At 43.8% G+C, this 21,213-nt stretch overlaps 1 protein-coding gene across 1 annotated transcript; it reads left to right on the top strand.

The window, feature by feature from the left end:
- The first annotated feature begins 10,982 nt into the window (after positions 1 to 10,982).
- On the top strand, positions 10,983 to 15,250 carry LOC125544525 (ATP synthase subunit beta, mitochondrial). The gene is made up of 9 exons (XM_087547427.1): positions 10,983 to 11,562; positions 12,355 to 12,430; positions 12,513 to 12,601; positions 12,729 to 12,846; positions 12,939 to 13,042; positions 13,124 to 13,282; positions 13,425 to 13,649; positions 13,734 to 14,045; positions 14,854 to 15,250. Exons 1-9 carry the CDS (start codon positions 11,101 to 11,103, stop codon positions 14,962 to 14,964), a joined length of 1,656 nt encoding a protein of 551 aa, XP_087403553.1. The 5' UTR covers positions 10,983 to 11,100; the 3' UTR covers positions 14,965 to 15,250.
- Positions 15,251 to 21,213: the final 5,963 nt, after the last annotated feature.

Here is a 21,213-nt window from a genome sequence, read left to right as displayed (position 1 = left end):
CATGGCTGGATTTTTATGGTTATTAATAACCGGTATTATTGAGTTTTCAAAGTCGCTTTAGCGCAATGGCTATTATTTTATCAAAAGATATGATTTATTCTACAATGGAAGGAATAGTCCCGAGTCGCTGCAGGCTTACAACCCGGCACTTGGGGGCTACATTATTCAAATTGAGATTACATGCAAGTCTCATGTCACTGCAAGCATGCACGATGACACTTGGGGGCTAATGCAAAGTCATTTTTACTAGTCTTATTGAAGACCCGACTCATCATATTATAATGAGCCGGCCCTTGGGGGCTACCAATTGCTCCTGTCAACAATTCAAGGTACACAAGTTTTCGTCCATAATATTGAGAGATCCATTGCTCAGTTGGTAAAGCACAAAGCTCTTAACCTTGTGGACGTGGGTTCAAGCCCTACGATGGAAGCTACATTATAAGATGTTATTTTCATTGAAGTATATATCAAGTCCCGGTTCAGTATTATCTTACTAAGCCGGCCCTTGGGGGCTAAACATCACCGCTAAAATTTACATAATTATATTTACAAAATTCCTGCTCATTATTTACATAATGACCCGGCCCTTGGGGGCTACACTGGTTGAAGTTTTTTATGAGAATCAGGAAATTACAAGTCCCAGGTTGCTGCAAGCATGACAACCCGGCACTTGGGGGCTACATATATGGAGTATTCAGTTTATATGATTGAGATGAACTAATCGGATTTCTTCAAGGTTGAAACACTTATTGGAGCAAGTCTTAAGTTATCACTATGTTCTCCTCTTAAGACTTGGGGGCTACAGGTATTATGCATATAAAGGAGGAACATCTTCATTTTATCAGTTTTGAGCAAATCGGGAAGATCAATTACATGACCCGGTGTCGACAACAATTTATGACCCGGCACCATCAATATTTATAAACCGGCCATTTTGGTAATATTAAACCGGCAAGTTTTACATGTTCAAACCGGCTGAATATCAGATAAGTATTTTCAGACCCATATTTCTTAAACCGGCGGAGCTGAGTCAAAGGAGTTATTCTTCACAATATTTCTCGGTGACAAGACAATGTCGCCAAATTGATTATGAAGCTGGTCTGTTGACCCGGATTTCCCAGAAGGAGGAAATAACAAGGACTTAAGGATGATCAGGTACCGGTTTACAAAAATTCTCAACCCGGCGCATAACCTATCAAATTTGTTCTTGTGTTTATTTTGCAGCATAAGTTTATCATGGATAAATCCAAGCTAAACTTGGGGGCTAATGTCGGGGATATACCCCGCGGTGTAAACCGGCCGGAAGTTAACCCGGCCGGACTTGGCGGTTTATCTGAAGACCCCGCTGACACTTGGCGAGTTACTGGCGACCCGCCCTGACCTGGCGGTTTACAGGCAATCCACCTGGTCATTATGACTCACTGGTGATCCGGCGTGCGGGACAGACGGATGACAAGGCCCAAGGCCCAAAGGGCCGGTTCACGTTTAACGGTGGGCCGGTTTAAGAGGAAAGGCATGAGGAATATTTACCTTACAAGGAGTTACGACCAGGACTTGTATCCAGTTTGTATTAGAGATAGACTAGTCCTAATCCTAATAGGACTCTACATGTAACCCGCCCCTCCAACATATATAAGGAGGGGCAGGGCTCCCCAAAAGGGGGGAAGAGGGACAAGTTCCACGAGTTGGACAAGTTAGGTTTAGACAATAGCTCTCAAGATAGAGCACTCTTGTAACCGTGATCATCATCATCATCAATATCAATGAAGCAGGATGTAGGCTTTTACCTCCACCGTGAGGGGCCGAACCTGGGTAAAACCTCGCGTCTCTCGTCCTGCTCAACCCCTCTCAAGCTACCACATAGATGCGTTGGCCTCGCGACTAAGTCCTGACACTAAGGACATCTGCCGTGACAATTCCACGACAACACTTTTTGGCGACTCCGCTGTGGATTGAAGCGTTGAACGGTCTCCGGCCCATTCTTGCTATGAAGAGATTGTCATCTAGGGTTTGACATCTACAAAGGTAATATGAATACCCACTTCACTTATGTAGATGCAAATAATGCATATGTTGTTGCTAGATCGTCTAATGAGCATAATGTATCGGCTAGCCCTAGTTTTATCAATAATGTATCTAATTATGTGAAACAGCCGATTCAGAATAATCTTCATGCTTCAACTTCATATAATTTCAGCAACATGCAACATATGTATCCCAACTCCCATGCATCAGCAACCCTACAAATCCATATGCCGATGAACAACATGTTGAGTTCGGTTAATCAAGTTGAGATACCCCATGTAGGAACTTCCAATAGGATGCAACAAAGTGTTTCAACTTTTTATTCATCGGCAAATAACTTGCAGTTTGTTAATCCAAACGTGCCGGTGGATAGGGGAATTGGCCATGTTACTACTAGTTATTCGGCCAATTACCCTCAAACATCATATGCTACACCTCATGCTACTAATTTTCTGGTACCACACGCAACTGTTGATGTCCATAATTCGGCTCCCCACCTTCATGGTCATGGCCGAATAAGTGAAACTTCTACAGGAGCACAAATGCCTTCACCTACTACCGTGGCATATCATGTCCCCCCAACACAATTACAGAATTTCGGTGACATATCGTTACCGAAAGAGTCTAAAAGTGTCGGGGGGCAATTCTATCCAGATTTGGTCATTAAGAAAAACCTTACGTCTTTTTGGGATGAATGCAATGTTGTTCTACATGAATTAATAAAAGAGGGAAAGCCTATTAATTCTACTGCAATCCAAGCTAGATTATGCCAAAAAGAAAAAGCATTGGGTGTGGATAGAATTATCAAAAAAGATGGTGATTCGGATAATAAAGTTAATTCGGCTATCGAAAAGACCGAATCAAATATTACATATGCCGAATCTATTCTAGAAAAACAGGATGACAAGGTGTTGGGGAGCTATTCGAAAGAGGAACAACCTATTGTTCAAGTAACGCAACCATCATGCTCTCCCAACGTGTTTGAAAAGGTATGTCTAGCAAGTGATTTACCTATCTTCCGATTTGGTCGCAGCTTTATTGTTGATGCTTCTATAAGAGAAATTATCATAAGTAATTTTGAAAGATCAACGACGAAGGGAAATTTACTTGTTAGCAATAAACCTTGATCTCCATCGAAGCATCGTTATCGTCTCGCCAACTATTGCTTCCACGACTATCGCTACCGCTTAGTGATAAAGTAAAGCAATTACATGGCGATTGCATTTCATACAATAAAGCGACAACCATATGGCTCCTGCCAGTTGCCGATAACCGTGTTACAAAACATGATCATCTCATACAATAAAATTTAGCATCATGTCTTGACCATATCACATCACAACATACCCTGCAAAAAACAAGTTAGACATCCTCTACTTTGTTGTTGCAAGTTTTACGTGGCTGCTACGGGCTGAGCAAGAACCGTTCTTACCTACGCATCAAAAACCACAACGCGGTATAGTGATTGCTTTTTGATCTTCAGAAAGAACCCTGTTCATTGAATCCGATTCAACTAAAGTTGGAGAAACTGACACCCACTAGCCACCTGTGTGCGAAGCACGTCGATAGAACCAGTCTCGCGTAAGGGTACGCGTAATGTCGGTTTGAGCCGCTTCATCCAACAATACCGCTAAATTAAGAATCAACTAGTGACGTCAAGCAATATGTATATACCCACGCCCACAACTCCTTTGTGTTCTACTCATGCATATAACATCTACGCATAAACCTGGCTCGGATGTCACTGTTGGGGAACATAGTAACTTCAAAAAAATTCCTACGCACACGCAAGATCCATCTAGGTGATGCATAGCAACGAGAGGGGAGAGTGTGTCCACGTACCCTCGTAAACCAAAAGCGGAAGCGTTTAGTAACGCGGTTGATGTAGTCGAACGTCTACACGATCCAACCGATCCAAGTACCGAACGCACGGCACCTCCGTGATCTGCACACGTTCAGCTCGGTGACGTCCCTCGTACTCTTGATCCAGCTGAGGCAAAGGGAGAGTTTCGTCAGCACGACGGCGTGATGACGGTGATGTTGAAGTTACCGGCACAGGGCTTCGCCTAAGCACTACAACGATATGACCGAGGTGGAAATCTGTGGAGGGGGGCACCACACACGGCTAAGACAACCGTCAACTTGTGTGTCTATGGGGTGCCCCCTCCCCCATATGTTAAGGAGAGGAGGAGGAGGAGGGCCAGCCTCAAGGGGCGCGTCCAAAGGGAGGATTCCTACTCCTAGTAGGAGTAGGTTTCCCCCTTTCCTAGTCCAATTAGGAGAAGAAGGAAGGAGAGGGAGAGGGAAAAGGAAAGAGGGGGGCACCGCCCCCCTCCTAGTCCAATTTGGACCAGCCCATGGGGGGTGCGTGGCCACCCCTTGAGGCCCTTCTCTCCTTTCCTGTATGGCCCATTAAGGCCCACTACTTCCCCCGGCGAATTCCCGTAACTCTCCGGTACTCCGAAAAATACCCGAATCACTCGGAACCTTTCCGATGTACGAATATAGCCTTTCCGTATGGCCCATTAAGGCCCACTACTTCCCCCGGCGAATTCCCGTAACTCCCCGGTACTCCGAAAAATACCCGAATCACTTGGAACCTTTCCGATGTACGAATATAGCCTTCCAATATATCAATCTTTACGTCTCGATCATTTCGAGACTCCTCGTCATGTCCGTGATCTCATCCGGGACTCCGAACAACCTTCGGTACATCAAATCACATGACTCATAATACAAATCATCATTGAACATTAAGCGTGCGGACCCTACGGGTTTGAGAACTATGTAGACATGACCGAGACACATCTTCGGTCAATAACCAATAGCGGAACTTGGATGCTCATATTGGCTCCTACATATTCTACGAAGATATTTATCGGCCAAACCGCATAACAACATACGTTGTTCCCTTTATCATCAGTATGTTACTTGCCCGAGATTCGATCGTCGGTATCATCATACCTAGTTCAATCTCGTCACCAGCAAGTCTCTTTACTCATTCCGTAATGCATCATCGTGTGACTAACTCATTAGTCACATTGCTTGCAAGGCTTATAGTGATGTGCATTACCGAGAGGGCCAAGAGATACCTCTCCGACAATCGGAGTGACAAATCCTAATCTCGATCTATGCCAACTCAACAAACACCATTGGAGACACCTGTAGAGCAGCTTTATAATCAGCCAGTTAGGTTGTGACGTTTGATAGCACACTAAGTGTTCCTTCGGTATTCGGGAGTTGCATAATCTCATGGTCATAAGAACATGTATAAGTCATGAAGAAAGCAATAGCAATAAACTAAACGACCATTATGCTAAGCTAACGGATGGATCTTGTCCATCACATCATTCTCTAATGATGTGATCCCGTTCATCAAATGACAACACACGCCCATGGCTAGGAAACTTAACCATCTTTGATTAACGAGCTAGTCAAGTAGAGGCATACTAGGGACACTCTGTTTGTCTATGTATGCACACATGTACTAAGTTTCTGGTTAATACAATTCTAGCATGAACAATAAACATTTATCATGATATAAGGAAATATAAATAACAACTTTATTATTGCCTCTAGGGCATATTTTCTTCACAGACATGACCGAGATACCTCTCCGGCCAATAACCAATAGCGGGATCTAGATACCCATATTGGCTCCCACATGTTCCACGATGATCACATCGGATGAACCACAATGTTGGGGATTCAATCAATCCTGTATACAATTCCCTCTGTCCATCGGTATGTTACTTGCCTGAGATACGATCGTCGGTATCCCATACCTTGTTCAATCTCGTTACCGGTAAGTCTCTTTACTCGTTCCGTAACGCATGATCCCGTGGATAACTCGAGCTCATCATGATGATGCATTACCGAGTGGGCCCAGAGATACCTCTCCATCATACGGAGTGACAATTCCCTGTCTCGATTCGTGCAAACCCAATAGACACTTTCGGAGATACATGTAGTGCACCTTTATAGTCACCTAGTTAAGTTGTGACGTTTGATACACCCAAAGCATTCCTACGGTATCCTGGAGTTGCACAATCTCATGGTCTAAGGAAATGATACTTGACATTAGAAAAGCTCTAGCAAACGAACTACACAATCTTGTGCTATGCTTAGGATTGGGTGTTGTCCACCACATCATTCTCCTAATGATGTGATCCCGTTATCAATGACATCCAATGTCCATGGTCAGGAAAGCACAACCATCTATTGATCAACGAGCTAGTCAACTAGACGCTCACTAGGGACATGTTGTGGTCTATGTATTCACACATGTATTACGGTTTATGGTTAATACAATTATAGTATGAACAATAGACAATTATCATGAACAAGGAAATATAATAATAATCATTTTATTATTGCCTCTAGGGCATATTTCCAACAAATAAAGCTCTCTAGTTTGCCCGCAAAAAAAAAGAATACAGAGGGTGGATTGCGTGTTTATTTTTTTCAGGTGGAAGGCACTGACTGCCGGTTTTTGGATCTAAACAACCAACCAATCAGCTCTTTTCCAGCCGCACACAATAATTTCTCTCCCTGATGTTTTACACCGGTAAACGTCTCTGAAACGACAATCCAACCAAGCCCTAACGGATCATCAAAATGGACCGTACTAAAATTCTACAAGCCAACCCCAAATTGAGGGGAGCTCTCCAGGAGTCCAGATGTACCCGGACTCTAACCCTAGGCCATGCAGAAAAACTTCAACCATTCTGCTCTACAACACTCCGCACATTCACACTGACGTGTTAACCTACCCGCATTCACGTCATGCTGCCTAAGAAGCTTACTCCGGTTATCCGCATTCACGCCTTCATCGCTCTGCTTCCACGGCTATTTAAAGTCGATCGACAACACCCAACCCTACCTTTGAGTCATCGTCCAACTACCCCTAGTCTACATTAGTGGCTGTTGTTTGCCGTCATAATGGTTGGCTCCGCGGCTTCGTGGTTCAAGCAGTTGTCATCAAGGCACCTCGTTGATATCACGGAGGAGGTTCGTGCTGCACACCCTTGTCGCCAAAACCGGAGGTTCTCTTGGAGCAACAACAGAGCGAATCCAACCTTATGCATGCTCAATTATTTCTTCTGCAATGACGATTGTGACACAACTTTCAACACCCACGTGTTGCATGCTCTCTCATCATAACTGTTTGACCATTGTCCCTTCCTGCTTTCCAATGATAGGAGGCCTAGTACTTTCAGGTTTGAGAGCTGTTGGGCCTCCATGCCTATATTCAATGAGGTGGTCCACAATGCCTGAAATGAATGATGCGAACACTCAAAGCCTTACCAGGTGTTCTTTCGTAAGGTCAAAAAGACAACCACTTGTCTCACCAAATGGAGTTAGGGGATTGTTTTCGAAAGCAAAGATCCACATCCATGTGTCCCTCTTGGTGATTTTGCAACTTGACTTGGCACAAGAAAACTGTTTATTATCCTTCGAGGATCATGACATGTATGCTAGGCTAAAGAAAAGAATTGTAAGCTTGGCAGTGCTTGAGGGGGCGCAGAAGAAGCAATGTGCAATGGTGGCAAACCTGAAGGAGGGAGATGCAAACATAAATTGTTTCCATCTGCCCATAAATGCGAGAAGGCGGAAGAACCACATCAATAGGATCAAGCACGAGCATGGTTGGGTGACTGAGCACGAGGGGAAGGAGAAAATCATCCATGATCACTTTCTGAGGTCATGGGAAGGGGTCACACGAGCACCGAGGACTTCAATTTGGACGAGCTAAATAGTGCGCCTCAGGATTTGCATGAGTTGGGGACCACCATCACTGAGGAGAAGGTTCGGTATGCCATTAATGAGATGTTGAGCGACAGGGCGCCCGTGCCACATGGCATCACATGTGTTTTTTTCAAATAAATGTTGGGACATCATGAGGGTCATACACCTCTTCGACTCCTTCCACATGTCCAACCTCCACTGGCTCAACTCTGCTAATGTGACATTCTTTCCCAAAAAGGAGGGTGCAGAGAGGGTTTCTGACTATATACCCATTAGCTTCATTCATGCAATCGCCAAGATTATTGCGAAGGCGCTATCCATCTAGCTTGGTTCTCACATGAATGCCCATGTTTCCAATGCCCAAAGTGCCTTTATCAAGAGGAGAAGCATCCACGACAACTTCATGTACGTCCGAAATTTCTGCGCGCCGGTTGCACAAGTGCAAAACACCCCCCCTCCTCTTCAAGCCTGACATCCACATGGCTTTCGATTCGGTCAAGTTGGAGTTCATTCTTGATCTTCTCCAAAAAAGGTGGGTTTGAGCAAGGTCCGAAATTGGATCGCCACACTTCTCTCCCCATCCTCTTCCCGGATCCTATCGAATGGGGTGGCTGGCCCTACAATCAGGCATGGTCGGGGCCTCCGACAAAGTGATCTGCTGTTACCTCTCCTTTTTGTCATTGCAGTCCCCCCCTACTCGGCAGCCTTCGCATACAAGGCACAATTCTTGGGCATGTTGCTCTCCCATGGAGCAAATGGTTTGGAAAACTTGGGTGCCACCGATGGATTTCTTCGCTTGGCTAGCATTACAAGACCGGATTTGGACGATAGATAGATTGGCCAAGCATGGGTGGCCAAACTCCGCCCTTTGCCTCTTTGCAAGTGGGAGCAACAAATATGGGCTCACCTATTCTTCAAGTGTCGCTTCACCAACATGTTTTGGAGTTTGGGTCTTGACAAGCTGGGTCTTGACCATATGGATACTTCTACTTGGCACTTAGAGGCTTCCGTCAAGGATTGGCAGGCGAATAGAACCGGCTTGGGCATCCCCAATAGGAAGGCCATGACTTCTCTCACGATGCTTGTTTCTTGGACTATCTAATGAGAGAAACTCCCGTGTATTTCATGACAAGAGCGCGCCGACGATGATTTTTCTCGACAACATTCTAACCGATGCTAGCTTTGGTGTAGGGCGGGAGCTAAGAAACTAGGGACAACTATAGTGCACGAGTAATTGCCATGTGACGTGTTGTATATGGGTTGGTTGTAAAATGAACAAACTCTATTCTCCCCTATAATAATTGATGAGGCAAATCTTAGCGTCCATTTCAAAAATAATAAAAAAAACATCTAAGTTCATTTTCACTATGTAGGCAAGCGTCTCCAAGTCAGTCTGCATTTTTAGGATATTTAGTATGATTTTTTGCATATTGTGAACTCTACCAACATTATAATCTCATGGATGTTATCTTTGATATTCCTACATGTGATTCATATGACGAATAAATATGCCTTCAGGGGATAGACTGGGCAGGTAAAAATACCTCATGGGATTTTTTCTATGATTTATGTTCTTCTGGGTTTGAACTGGATTGAGTTTGTTCCTATTTTGTCTTGAGTTTTCATCTTTTCTTTTAGCAAAATCACCACAAACGGACCTAGGAAGGACGTTTAGTTTGATACAAAGCCATTCCTCTATTTTTCTTGTTCCGATCATGTTCTTCACCCACTCTCACTCTTCTTTTACTTTCCTCTTGCTTTTTGGCCTCCATTATATATATTTTTTCAAAAAGAAAACTAAAATAGTTTATATTATTTGTTTGCTCGCCTATTCCTTTTCGTCTGCCGACACATAAGGATGTTGTTGTGTCCCTGACATATGAAATATGTGTCTACTAATAGATACATTACAAAAGATGAAAATAATGCATGCGAAACAAAAATACATGCCTGGTCCAGAAAGCAGAGTAAGAGCATCTTCAACAACTCTCTTTTCTCCAATAAAACTTTTGGTATTAGAAGAGTTGAATAAAGAAAGTTCTCTTGCTCTAATAAATATTGGTGATCACCGGAGAACACCCCAACTTTTTCGAACCGTGGCGTGAAGCAACGAGCTATTTGCCACCAAAGCGACCTAACCCGACTGCCGTTGGCAGAACCGCCGCCGCCCCTCGCCTACTGCCTCTGGCGTCCCTGCCGTCGACACGCACCTTGCCCTCGTCGAACAAAGGCACCGAGGATGGCTCCACCCCGAAGGTCGCCGCCGATGCGACGTTGCAAACCCTCCCCGTATCGGGCTCGCCGCCATTCCACACCCCACCCCAAGCCCGTCGTCGCTTGCTCTAAACTACGAGTATTTATGCGTACCATTAGTTGTTTCACCCTTATATATAAAAAACAAACTGTTTTATTAAGAAAAAACAATGAGATGAAAATAGATGAACTGTTTATTTTATTTGAAGAGCCAGTTAGGCCAGTCATAATGAAAATAACTTAGCTAGTAACATAACGCATATCAAGATGAATTTACTTATGTGGCAAGCAGTTAACTAGGAAAAGAGAGGTTTGGGATAACATAATGCATCCTAGAAAAAATAAGTCCACACCTACATAAATGAAGCTTGCATGACCCACTATAAAAATAGTAACATAGACTAGTCAAAGTTACTCTCCACTATGACTAGCTTACTAAGATGAGGAACAAATAGCCCAAAAACTATGACTAGCTTACTAGGATGAGGAACAAATCACCCCAAAAAAAACTAGGTAAAAGCTGACGATACATCGGCAAGCACATGCTCCAACAATCTCGGTCTACGCGAATCAACCTGTGGCTGAGTTGGTTAGGTGGACAGTGGTATCCCTAACCCACCAGGGTTCAAATCCTGGTGCTCGCATTATTCCTGGATTTATTTCAGGATTTTTGGCGATACGCTTTCAGTGGAAGGAGACGTTTCCGTCGACGACGAGGCGCCTACGGTGACTTCGTAAATCTCAAGATGATATGCCGACTCAGTCTCTCGGAGGTGCTCATAGGGGTAGGGTGTGCGTGTGTGCGTTTATAGGGGTAAGTGTATGCGCGTGTATATAAACGCTTGTGTCTGTACTGATATTCAAAAAAAAAAGCAATCTCGGTCTACAGAGGACCGAGCCCACCCGCGAAACCCTCCCGCTCCCGAGAACGCCCCAGTCCCCAACCCTCCTCTCCTTATTCCGCGCCCCGACCCCGATCCCAAACCCCTACCACCCTTTCCCGTAGTGCGGAGCCGCCACTCCCCACCCCGCGGACCATTTCGCAAACCTAGATCCAAGCCCTCGTCGCCGGCCATGGCCACCCGCCGGGCCATCTCGTCGGTCCTCCGCACCGCTTCACGCATCCGCGCCGCCTCCCCTTCCCCGTGCCCCCGCGCGCCGCTCCACCGCCCGTCCCCGGCCGGCTTCCTGCTCAACCGCGCCGCCGCCTACTCGTCATCCGCCGCGGCGCAGGCCGCTCCGGTCACGCCGCCCCCCACCTCCGACAAGCACACCGGCACTAAGATTACGGATGACTTCACCGGCGCCGGTGCGGTGGGTGAGGTGTGCCAGGTCATTGGTGCCGTGGTGGACGTGCGGTTCGACGAGGGTCTCCCCCCGATCCTCACGGCGCTGGAGGTGCTCGACAACAGCATCCGCCTTGTGCTCGAGGTGGCACAGCATCTCGGGGAGAACGTCGTCCGCACCATCGCCATGGACGGGACGGAAGGGCTCGTCCGCGGCCAGCGCGTCCTCAACACCGGCTCCCCGATCACTGTAATGCTGCCCTCTCCTGCCTCTCAACCTCGGTCATGTTAGAGACGTTCCATTTTGATCTAATTCTATTCTGATGAAATGACGAATCGGTGGGTGTTGGATTTGATTTGTATGTGCCGATCTGTGTATTAAATGGCGAATCATATATGGCTTTAGTTAGCGAATGGGTTGACAATTGACATCACACTGAATTGGTGCTGATCATTGGTGACGGTACAAGTGCAAAGTAAATCCATTTCTGTAGTTTACCAATGGACTTGCCATACTGATTCAGTAATGATTGTTGGTAAGGAGACAAATGTGAGGCGTTCACTCTGCAAACCATGGACGTCCTTATATTGCTATTTTTGATACTGTTTTCATATATCGATTCCTATCACCAGAGTATGAAAATATTTATCATTAGATAGCCAGTAAAGTTACTGGATGGTGCATGCCATGTGGGACAAATTTCTGGCTTAGCATCTCTATGCTCTGAGAATCGCTCAAAGCATAGATAAGGTATCCATTAGTGAGAAAGGCAGAGTATGCATGGGCGCCATGTAGGGTTCTCACTAAGTGATCGTGTGAATTGGTGGGTCCAGAAGACCATACATTTCCCAGTATATTTTTATAATATTTAATTATTCAAGTTCAAAGTGACTTTTTTTATCTGAGAAATTCAATCAAAGTGTTACTTTGAACCATATCGTTGTGATAAACTTCTTATATCAGAAATCGGAGGGGGTGTCACTATATTTGAGCATAATTTTTCTGCTTTTGTTGATGCATTTGTGGTGTTCACTTTTGTAGGTTCCTGTTGGTAGGGCGACTCTTGGGCGTATTATCAATGTTATTGGTGAGCCAATTGATCACAAGGGAGATATAAGTAAGTCTGTTAAACATGCATTGAAACTGTGATCATTACCTGTATATGAATTTAATTTACTGATTACTCCTCTCTGCTGCAGAAACAAACAGTTACCTGCCTATCCATCGTGAAGCCCCTGCTTTCGTTGAGCAAGCTACCGAGCAACAAATCCTTGTTACTGGAATTAAGGTGTCCCTTCTAAAGTGTTATTTTCTTAACACACATGACTTCTAATTGGTTAGGCATCTTTAGATTAGCAAGAGAATTCCTATCTGTGCAAATATTAATTCTAATGTGAGCATTTTACTTCCACTAGGTTGTGGATCTACTTGCACCCTATCAAAGAGGTGGTAAAATTGGTCTCTTCGGTGGTGCAGGGGTGGGCAAAACTGTCCTTATTATGGAGTTGATTAACAACGTTGCCAAGGCCCATGGTTAGTATTTTGCAGAGCTTGATAGTCATGCCAAGCTTTTTGTTTATTCTAGGTGTTTATTTTGGCTTATTTGTTTCACTTGTTTATTCTAGGTGGTTTCTCTGTCTTTGCTGGTGTTGGAGAACGTACGCGTGAGGGTAATGACTTGTACAGGGAAATGATTGAGAGTGGTGTCATTAAGCTCGACGACAAGCAGGTACATGAAACACATATCCAATATATTACTGCATTTTGTATGTATTGGATAAATCTTTCTTACACTAGTGTTTTGTTGCAGAGTGAGAGCAAGTGTGCTCTTGTGTACGGGCAAATGAATGAGCCCCCTGGTGCTCGTGCTCGTGTTGGACTGACTGGTTTGACTGTCGCTGAGCATTTCCGTGATGCCGAAGGACAGGATGTGCTTCTCTTCATTGATAACATTTTCCGTTTCACTCAGGTACCCTTATGTCAATTACCAGCAATGATATCTTTGGTAATTGGTTCACAATTGACACCCGCAAACATATATGCTCAGCTTTCTGCTCAACTTGTGTTTTATTATGCCTGAAAAAGCTGTATGTCTGGTTATTCTATGTCAGGCAAACTCTGAGGTGTCTGCTCTGCTTGGACGCATTCCATCTGCTGTGGGATACCAACCAACCCTTGCTACCGACCTGGGAGGGCTGCAGGAGCGGATTACCACCACAAAAAAGGGTTCTATTACATCCGTGCAAGCTATTTATGTGCCTGCTGATGACTTGACAGATCCGGCCCCTGCTACCACTTTTGCCCATCTTGATGCTACCACCGTGCTCTCACGACAGGTTGCCTACCTAATATTTAGCTGTATTTTTTGTTGATTGAAATCTGGTTGTTATCGATTTGACTTGATTTGTGCTACATGGCAGATTTCCGAGCTCGGTATTTATCCTGCTGTCGATCCTTTGGATTCCACATCCAGAATGTTGTCTCCTCATGTTCTTGGCGAGGCTCACTACAACACTGCTCGTGGTGTTCAGAAGGTTCTTCAGAATTACAAGAATCTTCAAGATATTATTGCCATTTTGGGAATGGATGAGCTCAGTGAGGACGACAAGTTAACAGTCGCTCGCGCTAGGAAAATTCAGCGGTTCCTTAGCCAACCTTTCCATGTTGCTGAAGTTTTCACAGGCGCACCTGGAAAGTATGTTGAGCTTAAGGAGGGTGTTCAAAGTTTCCAGGTAAATAGTTTGACCCCCCCCCCCCCCCCCTTTTCTCAAATTGATTTATTCCATTTGTGTTCTCAAGATATTCTGTAGATATTTGGTTTTGTTATTTGTGTTTGTTGCAATGGTTGTTCTGTGGTGACAAAATGAACACTGCATATGATATATCGTCTTTGAATTTGAATTTATTAGAAAAGCTAGATAATGCACATTTGTGCGTTGTCTGTTTCCATGATCGGGGTCTGCAACATCTGATCACCTTGCATGTGCACATGATGCTGACGCAGTGCACTGTGATGTGGGAAGTAGCTGGAGCGTCACACATTAGATTGTCACACCATAGACTTATGCCAAAGAAAAGACTTGTTAATTCTAGCTACTTAGAAATCTTATTTTCTTGATAGAGTTGTGTTTCTACGGATTTTGGTTCGAATTTCACTAGAAAAACAGTCGTTTTTTTTTTGTCTGGTACATTGACAGGATAATGGTTAATGTAGCTGAATTGGCCTGGTAGTGTCAGAGGAAATAGCTATGCATGTGTTTCTAGTATAACTCCAGATATGTGTTTGGATCACCTAATTTAGTTTTCAAATATTCCAATCAGTATGATTATGTGCCCTAGTATTACTGCGCTGGTGGATATGCACCGGTCAATTAGGAACGAACAAACAGCTCCCAAGTTTTAGGAACACGTGTTGTTTAAAACATCATATGTTTTGTTATGTTTGCATTTTGTGGTGCATCGTTTCTTTGGTGAAATATGCCAATATTACTTGCTGTTACTTTTGTGACCGGTTGTATGAATCTTGTCAACACGTCACAGGGTGTTCTGGATGGGAAATACGATGACCTTTCAGAGCAGGCATTCTACATGGTTGGAGGAATAGAGGAGGTCATTGCCAAGGCTGAGAAGATTGCCAAGGAGAACGCTTGATAAGAAACTTCCTCTTTACAAGCAACCTGCAATTTTAACCTTTTCGTGGTCAACCTGTTGTGCTTTTTACTGTCTGTTAGCCAGGATACGTATTTAGAAGCAGGAGGCCCGGCCCTGCTGATGGGTGTTTCCCCCCTCCACTTTTTCCCGAATAAGGATTTGCAGTGACCTGTTTATCTGGCTTACTGCCCTTCAAGGAAGAGAGTGTTCTCTTTTTGTGACACATGAGCGGCCACACCGTGTGCTTGTTCTCGGTGAAGAAAGATACTGAAATATTTGTGTCTCATGCTGCTGTCGTCGTACGTGTCGTATAAGTCATGAGGGTTGCCATCGCGAGCATATTCTCTTTTCTGTGCTATTAACATTTTTTAGTCCATACCTATTTTGATTGACTAGATTGAAGCCTGCAATACAAGCAAAATTATCTTCCTACAACACTCACGTGTTGCATCCTATTCAGCAATTATCTCAGAATCACTTTTCTTATATTGAAGCTTAATATTCAAGGTGTGTAAAATCATTAGTGTGCTCAATTAGGTTAAACATGATCTATCAATGACATCCACAGTTCATGGATTATTCATTTTCATGTGGCCAATTAGCTTGAAATTTGCAAAACAAAAAATTACTCCCTTCATAAAGAAATACTCCCTAAAATAAGTGACTTAACTTTGTATTAGCTTTAGTACAAAGTTAGCACAAAGTTGAGTCACTTATTTTGGTTAGGAGGAAGTATGAGTTATGGTAATGTGTTAATTATGTAGAAGAATTGTTTTGATCGTTACTGATGATAAAAGTCCAAAGGGGGAGGAGTGCCCTCCAAGCCAAGTGGAGGGCCCTCCCCCTTAGGGTTTCCCTTCCCCTAGGCGGATGGGCCTTAGGGGGCTGGTGCGGCTGGCCCAATAAGGCTAGGACGCCCCCTTACAGCCCATGCACGCCCTAGGTGCTGGAGGGACCCTTCCGAACTCCTCCGGAACCTTCTAGAACCTTTCGGATGCACGCCCTAGGTGCTGGAGGGACCCTTCCGAACTCCTCCGGAACCTTCTAGAACCTTTCGGAACCTTCCAGAAGTTCCCTCGTACAATATCGTTAAAACCTGTAACTTTTTCGATAGCCAAAATACGACTTCCCATGTATAAATTTTTACCTCTGGACCATTCTAGAGCTCCTCGTGACGTTCGGGATCTCATCCGGGACTCCAACATGAATATCCCAATACTACTCTAGCGTCAACGAACGTTAAGCGTGCGGACCCTACGGGTTCGAGAATCGTGTGGACATGATCGAGACACCTCTCCGGTCAATAACCAATAGCGGGACCTAGATGCCCATATTGGTTCCCACATATTCCACGAAGATCTTTATCGGTCGAACCATGATGTCAAGGATTCAATCAATCCCGTATGCAGTTCCCTTTGTCTATTGGTATGTTACTTGCCCGAGATTCGATCGTCGGTATCTCCATACCTAGTTTAATATATGGCAAGTCTCTTTACTCGTTCCGTAATACAAGATCTCGTGACCAACTACTTGATCACATTGCTTGCAAGCTTATTGTGATGCTGCGTTACCGAGTGGGCCCAAAGATACCTCTCCGTCATACAGAGTGACAAATCCCAGTCTTGATCCATGCCAACTCAACAGACACCCTCGGAAATACCTGTAGAGCATATTTATAGTCACCCAGTTACGTTGCGATGTTTGATACACACAAGGTACTCCTCCAGTGTCAGTGAGTTGCATGATCTCATGGTCATAGGAATCGATACTTGACATGTAGAAAATGATAGCAATAAACTTGATACGATCATATGCTACGTTCATAGCTTGGGTCTTGTCCATCACATCATTCTCCTAATGATGTGATCCCGTTATCAAATGACAACTCATGTCTATGACTAGGAAACCATAGCCATCTTTGATCAACGAGCTAGTCCGGTAGAGGCTTACTAGGGACATGTTGTCTATGTATCCACACATGCATTTGAGTTTCCCGTCAATACAATTATAGCATGGATAATAAACGATTATCATGAACAAGGAAATATAATAATAACCACTTTATTATTGCCTCTAGGGCATATTTTCAATAGTCTCCCACTTGCACTAGAGTCAGTAATCTAGTATTACATGCTAATGAATCTAACACCCATAGAGTTCTGATGTTGATCATGTTTTGCCCGTGAAAGAGATTTAGTCAATGGATCTGCAACATTCAGATTTGTATGTACTTTGCAAATGTTTATGTCCTCCTCCTTGACTACATCATGAACGGAGATGAAGTGTCGCTTTATGTGTCCGGTCCTCTTGTGAAACCTTGGTTCCTTGGCTAGAGCAATGGCACCAGTGTTGTCACATAACAGAGTCATTCGATTAAGTACACTGGGCACAACTCCAAGATATGTCATGAACTGCTTCATCCAGACACCTTCCTTCGCTGCCTCCGAGGCAACTATGTACTCCGCTTCGCATGTAGAATCAGCTACCACGCTGTAACATCCCAATTTTCAATTGGTTTTATTTGGAATTTTAATCCTATAAGCCTTAAGCAACTCAAGGACCAATCGAGAGAGTTGGAGGTTTTCACAAAAAATCCCTTTTTGAATTTTTCAAAATTGGTAAATTGGTTCAAGGTGATTTTGTTTGAAATTATTTTTCCAATTATTTCAATTTAAATAAATGAGAGAAGATAATATGACTTCTTCAAAACAGCTAGGAAATATTGAAAATTTAATTTTGAATAAAAATATATTTATTTGAATTTTATTTGAATTTTATTCGTTTGAATTTTATCAAATTAGGGGAAAATGTGCATTTAAAAAAATTGCATTTAGCCCAGAAAAATGTTCACTTTGTCCTAAATATTAGGAGAGGGTGTGAAAATTGTTTCCAGAATTTTAGGATTTTTGTTTTATTTTATTTTGATTTTTTTTCTTTGCGGCGAAATTATTTTTTAAAAAAAGAGAGAGTTCCGGACCAAACTGGGCCGAAGGCCCAGCCAGCCCGTCGCGCCGCCGCCTTCCCAGCCGTGCGGGAGCTGGACTCGCCGGGTCTGAGCCGCCGCCGCGCGCCCGCCCCCTCCCCCAAGTCGGAGCCCCTCCCGGCCCCTCTTATAAGCCGTGCCGCCGCCCCCTCTCCTCTCCACCAAGCCGCCGCTCGCTGCCGCCGCCGCTGTCCGCGCCGCCGCCGCTGCCCGCACCGTCGCTGGAGCCGCCGCGCCGCCGCTAGCTGATCCGCCGGCGCCGGTTTTTCCGTTCGAACCGGTATAACCGCCGAAAAACCCACCCCAGTTTCTTTTCTAGTTTCGGTTTTCTTTTTAGATCGGTTTATTTTATTAGGTTAGTTTAATTAGCGAACGTTCGTTCATTTAGATCTGCTAGTGAACGTTTTTGTTCGTTAGTTTCTGTTAGCGAACGTTCGTTAGATTTTTTCTTTTTAGTTTAGTTTTCGGCTAGGGACCTATCCGTAATTTTTTTCATCGCAAATTAGTCCCTGGTCTTCAAACGATCACTACTTTCTGCTCGTTTGTCCAAATCCAACGAAACCAACGCCAAATTCTTCGTTACCTTCTCCTCTGTTCATATAAACAACTTAAACATGTTTTTGAAAGTTTAAAATTGGGTTTAAAACAGATTTGAATTTGAACTTCTTTTGATCGTAGTTTGAGTTTCGTATCTCCGATTCGATTGATTCTTTTTGCAAATCGAAGCACTTCACTTGTACTTTCTGTTTAGATCTTTTATGTGGCTTTATCTTGCATCTTATGCTTGAGTGCTGTTGTATGCTATTGTTTGTTCATGATAGAGTACCCGAAGTGCGAAGCTTGCTACTACGAATCTCTAGGGTTTTCCTATCGTCAGCAAGACAAGTCACACTTTGATCACATCCCTTTATTACCCAGTTTTTATGCATTAGTTTCAGATTTTTTTTCAAAACCATGACGCATTTTATAGAAAATTCGGAAACTATAGCAAAGAATGGAGAAAAATCAAAACTAACACCCCGTCGGCCACGCGTGGGCCGAAAAGGGTGTTTTCGGCCTCCCTTTGGCCGAAATGGACTTTTCGGCCTTGCCTTGGCCGAAAAGGTGCGTACTTGGGCCGAAAAGACCCTTTTGGTCAGGAGTAGGCCAAAAAGTCCTTTTTGGTCAGGAGTAGGCCGAAAAGTCCCTTGGGCCCACCTTTTCACGTTAATGGTTGACCGAAGTAGCATGGCTCCACTCTTCGGCTTACGTTAGGCCGAAGCGATTTTTTTTTAAAATTTTGGTATATAAATACTATGCAATCATTGTGCATCTTAGACATTGAAAAAATATATATTCGCGCAACCCTTTTCCCTCAATATTTTCCCGCCACCCGTTTCCCGCCAACCCCTTCCCATCATATGTTCCTGCCACCCGTTTCCCGCCAACCCCTTCCCGCCATATGTTCCCGCCAACCCTTTCCCGCCATACCACAGTATACCATTAAATAAATTTTTCATATTTAAAAAAAAATCATGTTTCTCAAAATCTTTTCCCTTTTTTTTAAATGTATATAATTTTTTTAATATAAATACATTAGCCAGATGCTATCCTATTTGGTTGGTAACACATATACCCAGCGTGAGGTCAGGTTTTTGACTCCATCGCTTGCGCTTTTATCCCATTTTTTAAAATATGAAGAATTTATTTAATGGTATACTGTGGTATGGAGGGAAAGGGTTGGCGGGAAACGGGTGGCAGGAACACATGTCGGGAAGGGGTTGGCGGGAAACGGATGGCGGGAAAGAGTTGACGGGGAAATATTAAGGGGAAAGGGTTGCGCGAAAATATTTTTTTTCAGTGTCTAAGATGGATAATGGTTGCACAGTATTTATATACCAAAATTAAAAAAAATCGCTTCGGCCTAACGTAAGCCGAAGAGTGGAGCCATGCAACTTCGGTCAACCATTAACGTGAAAAGGTGGGCCCAAAGGACTTTTCTGCCTACTCCTGACAAAAAAGGACTTTTCGGCCTACTCCTGACCAAAAAGGTCTTTTCGTCCCAGGTACGCACCTTTTCGGGCAAGGCAAGGCCGAAAAGTCCATTTCGGCCAAAGGGAGGCCGAAAACACCCTTTTCGGCCCACGCGTGGCCGACGGGGTGCTAGTCTTGCTTTTTCTCCACTCTTTGCTATAGTTTCCGAATTTGCTATAAAATACGTCATAGTTTTGAAAAAAATCTTAGTTTCAACCCTCAAACATTGCATGAGTAGGATTGTGAACATGTGGATATGGAAAGTAGTTGATGAGGTAGGAACCTATTATCTTTTTATTAACCCCGGGAATTACATGTTATGCTCATATTGCTTAGCCATGCTCGTAGATGGGATTGGTATGTGAGATTCATGCAAGTTGTGAGAGATTTTAACTAAGGAAAACTTAAGGTGGCTACTTTAATACACATCTGGGTGGATTGGTTGCGGGCACCTGGAGCAATCCAGTGTTGTCCTAGGATATCCTGGAGTACCCGTGTGATCATCCTATGGTATGCCACCCAGGCTCAAAGGGATCATTAATATTATTCATGCTCAGAAAATTCCGTGTGCAACCACAAGCCATTATGGACTCTGGCATAGTTGAGTAAGTCGTGTGATCTCTTTCGGTGGTAGGCAAGCAGATGTAGGGGAAAGTAGGTGGTACTGTCTACCCAGAGTAAAGAGTTAATGCTTCAAAAAGACTATGTCCCGATCATTCGATCATGGATGTGGTCGAGTCTTGTGGGGAAAAGTGCGCAAACCTCTGCAGAGTGTATAAACTAATCATGGTTAGCCGTGTCCCCGGTTATGGACATCTTGAGTATCTGGTGTTTGAATTATTGATTGATCTCATCACTTTACTTAATGAATTTGTGGGTTATTAATATTATTTTGGGATTGAATTGGAGGAACCTTCTCAATAATGACATAAACTTAGTAGTTAAATAAAATCTATTCCTTTGTTGTAGGAAAACAATTAGCTTTATGCAAATGTTAAACTTAGAGCCTCCACCAGCCAAATATGCATGTAGTGATAGTTATTCTTGCATCATTATTCTCTATAGTGTGATCTTGCGAGCATATTCCATGTGCTGACCTACACGGCTGCAACGTATCATGTTGCAAAATTTTCAGACGAAGAGTAAGGTGCGATAGGTCGTTGTCATGCACTCAGTATTGCAATGGAGTTGATGGACTCATTATTCTTCGATACTTCCGCAAGTTATTTAGATGGCCTTTAGCCATATTATTG

This window comes from Triticum urartu, chromosome 3A (assembly GCF_056163025.1).
Source record: "Triticum urartu cultivar PI428250 chromosome 3A, HENAU_Tu73, whole genome shotgun sequence".
Classification (NCBI taxonomy): Eukaryota; Viridiplantae; Streptophyta; class Magnoliopsida; order Poales; family Poaceae; genus Triticum; species Triticum urartu.
This window is presented reverse-complemented; position numbering and strand designations above follow the sequence as displayed.

What these genes read in the sequence shown, in the direction of transcription:
- LOC125544525 (XM_087547427.1), top strand. Translation starts at nt 11,101, where the DNA reads ATGGCCACCCGCCGGGCCATCTCGTCGGTCCTCCGCACCGCTTCACGC. An exon ending in ACATTTTCCGTTTCACTCAG is followed by an intron (nt 13,283 to 13,424) that starts GTACCCTTATGT and finishes ATTCTATGTCAG; the next exon opens with GCAAACTCTGAGGTGTCTGC. An exon ending in CCACCGTGCTCTCACGACAG is followed by an intron (nt 13,650 to 13,733) that starts GTTGCCTACCTA and finishes GCTACATGGCAG; the next exon opens with ATTTCCGAGCTCGGTATTTA.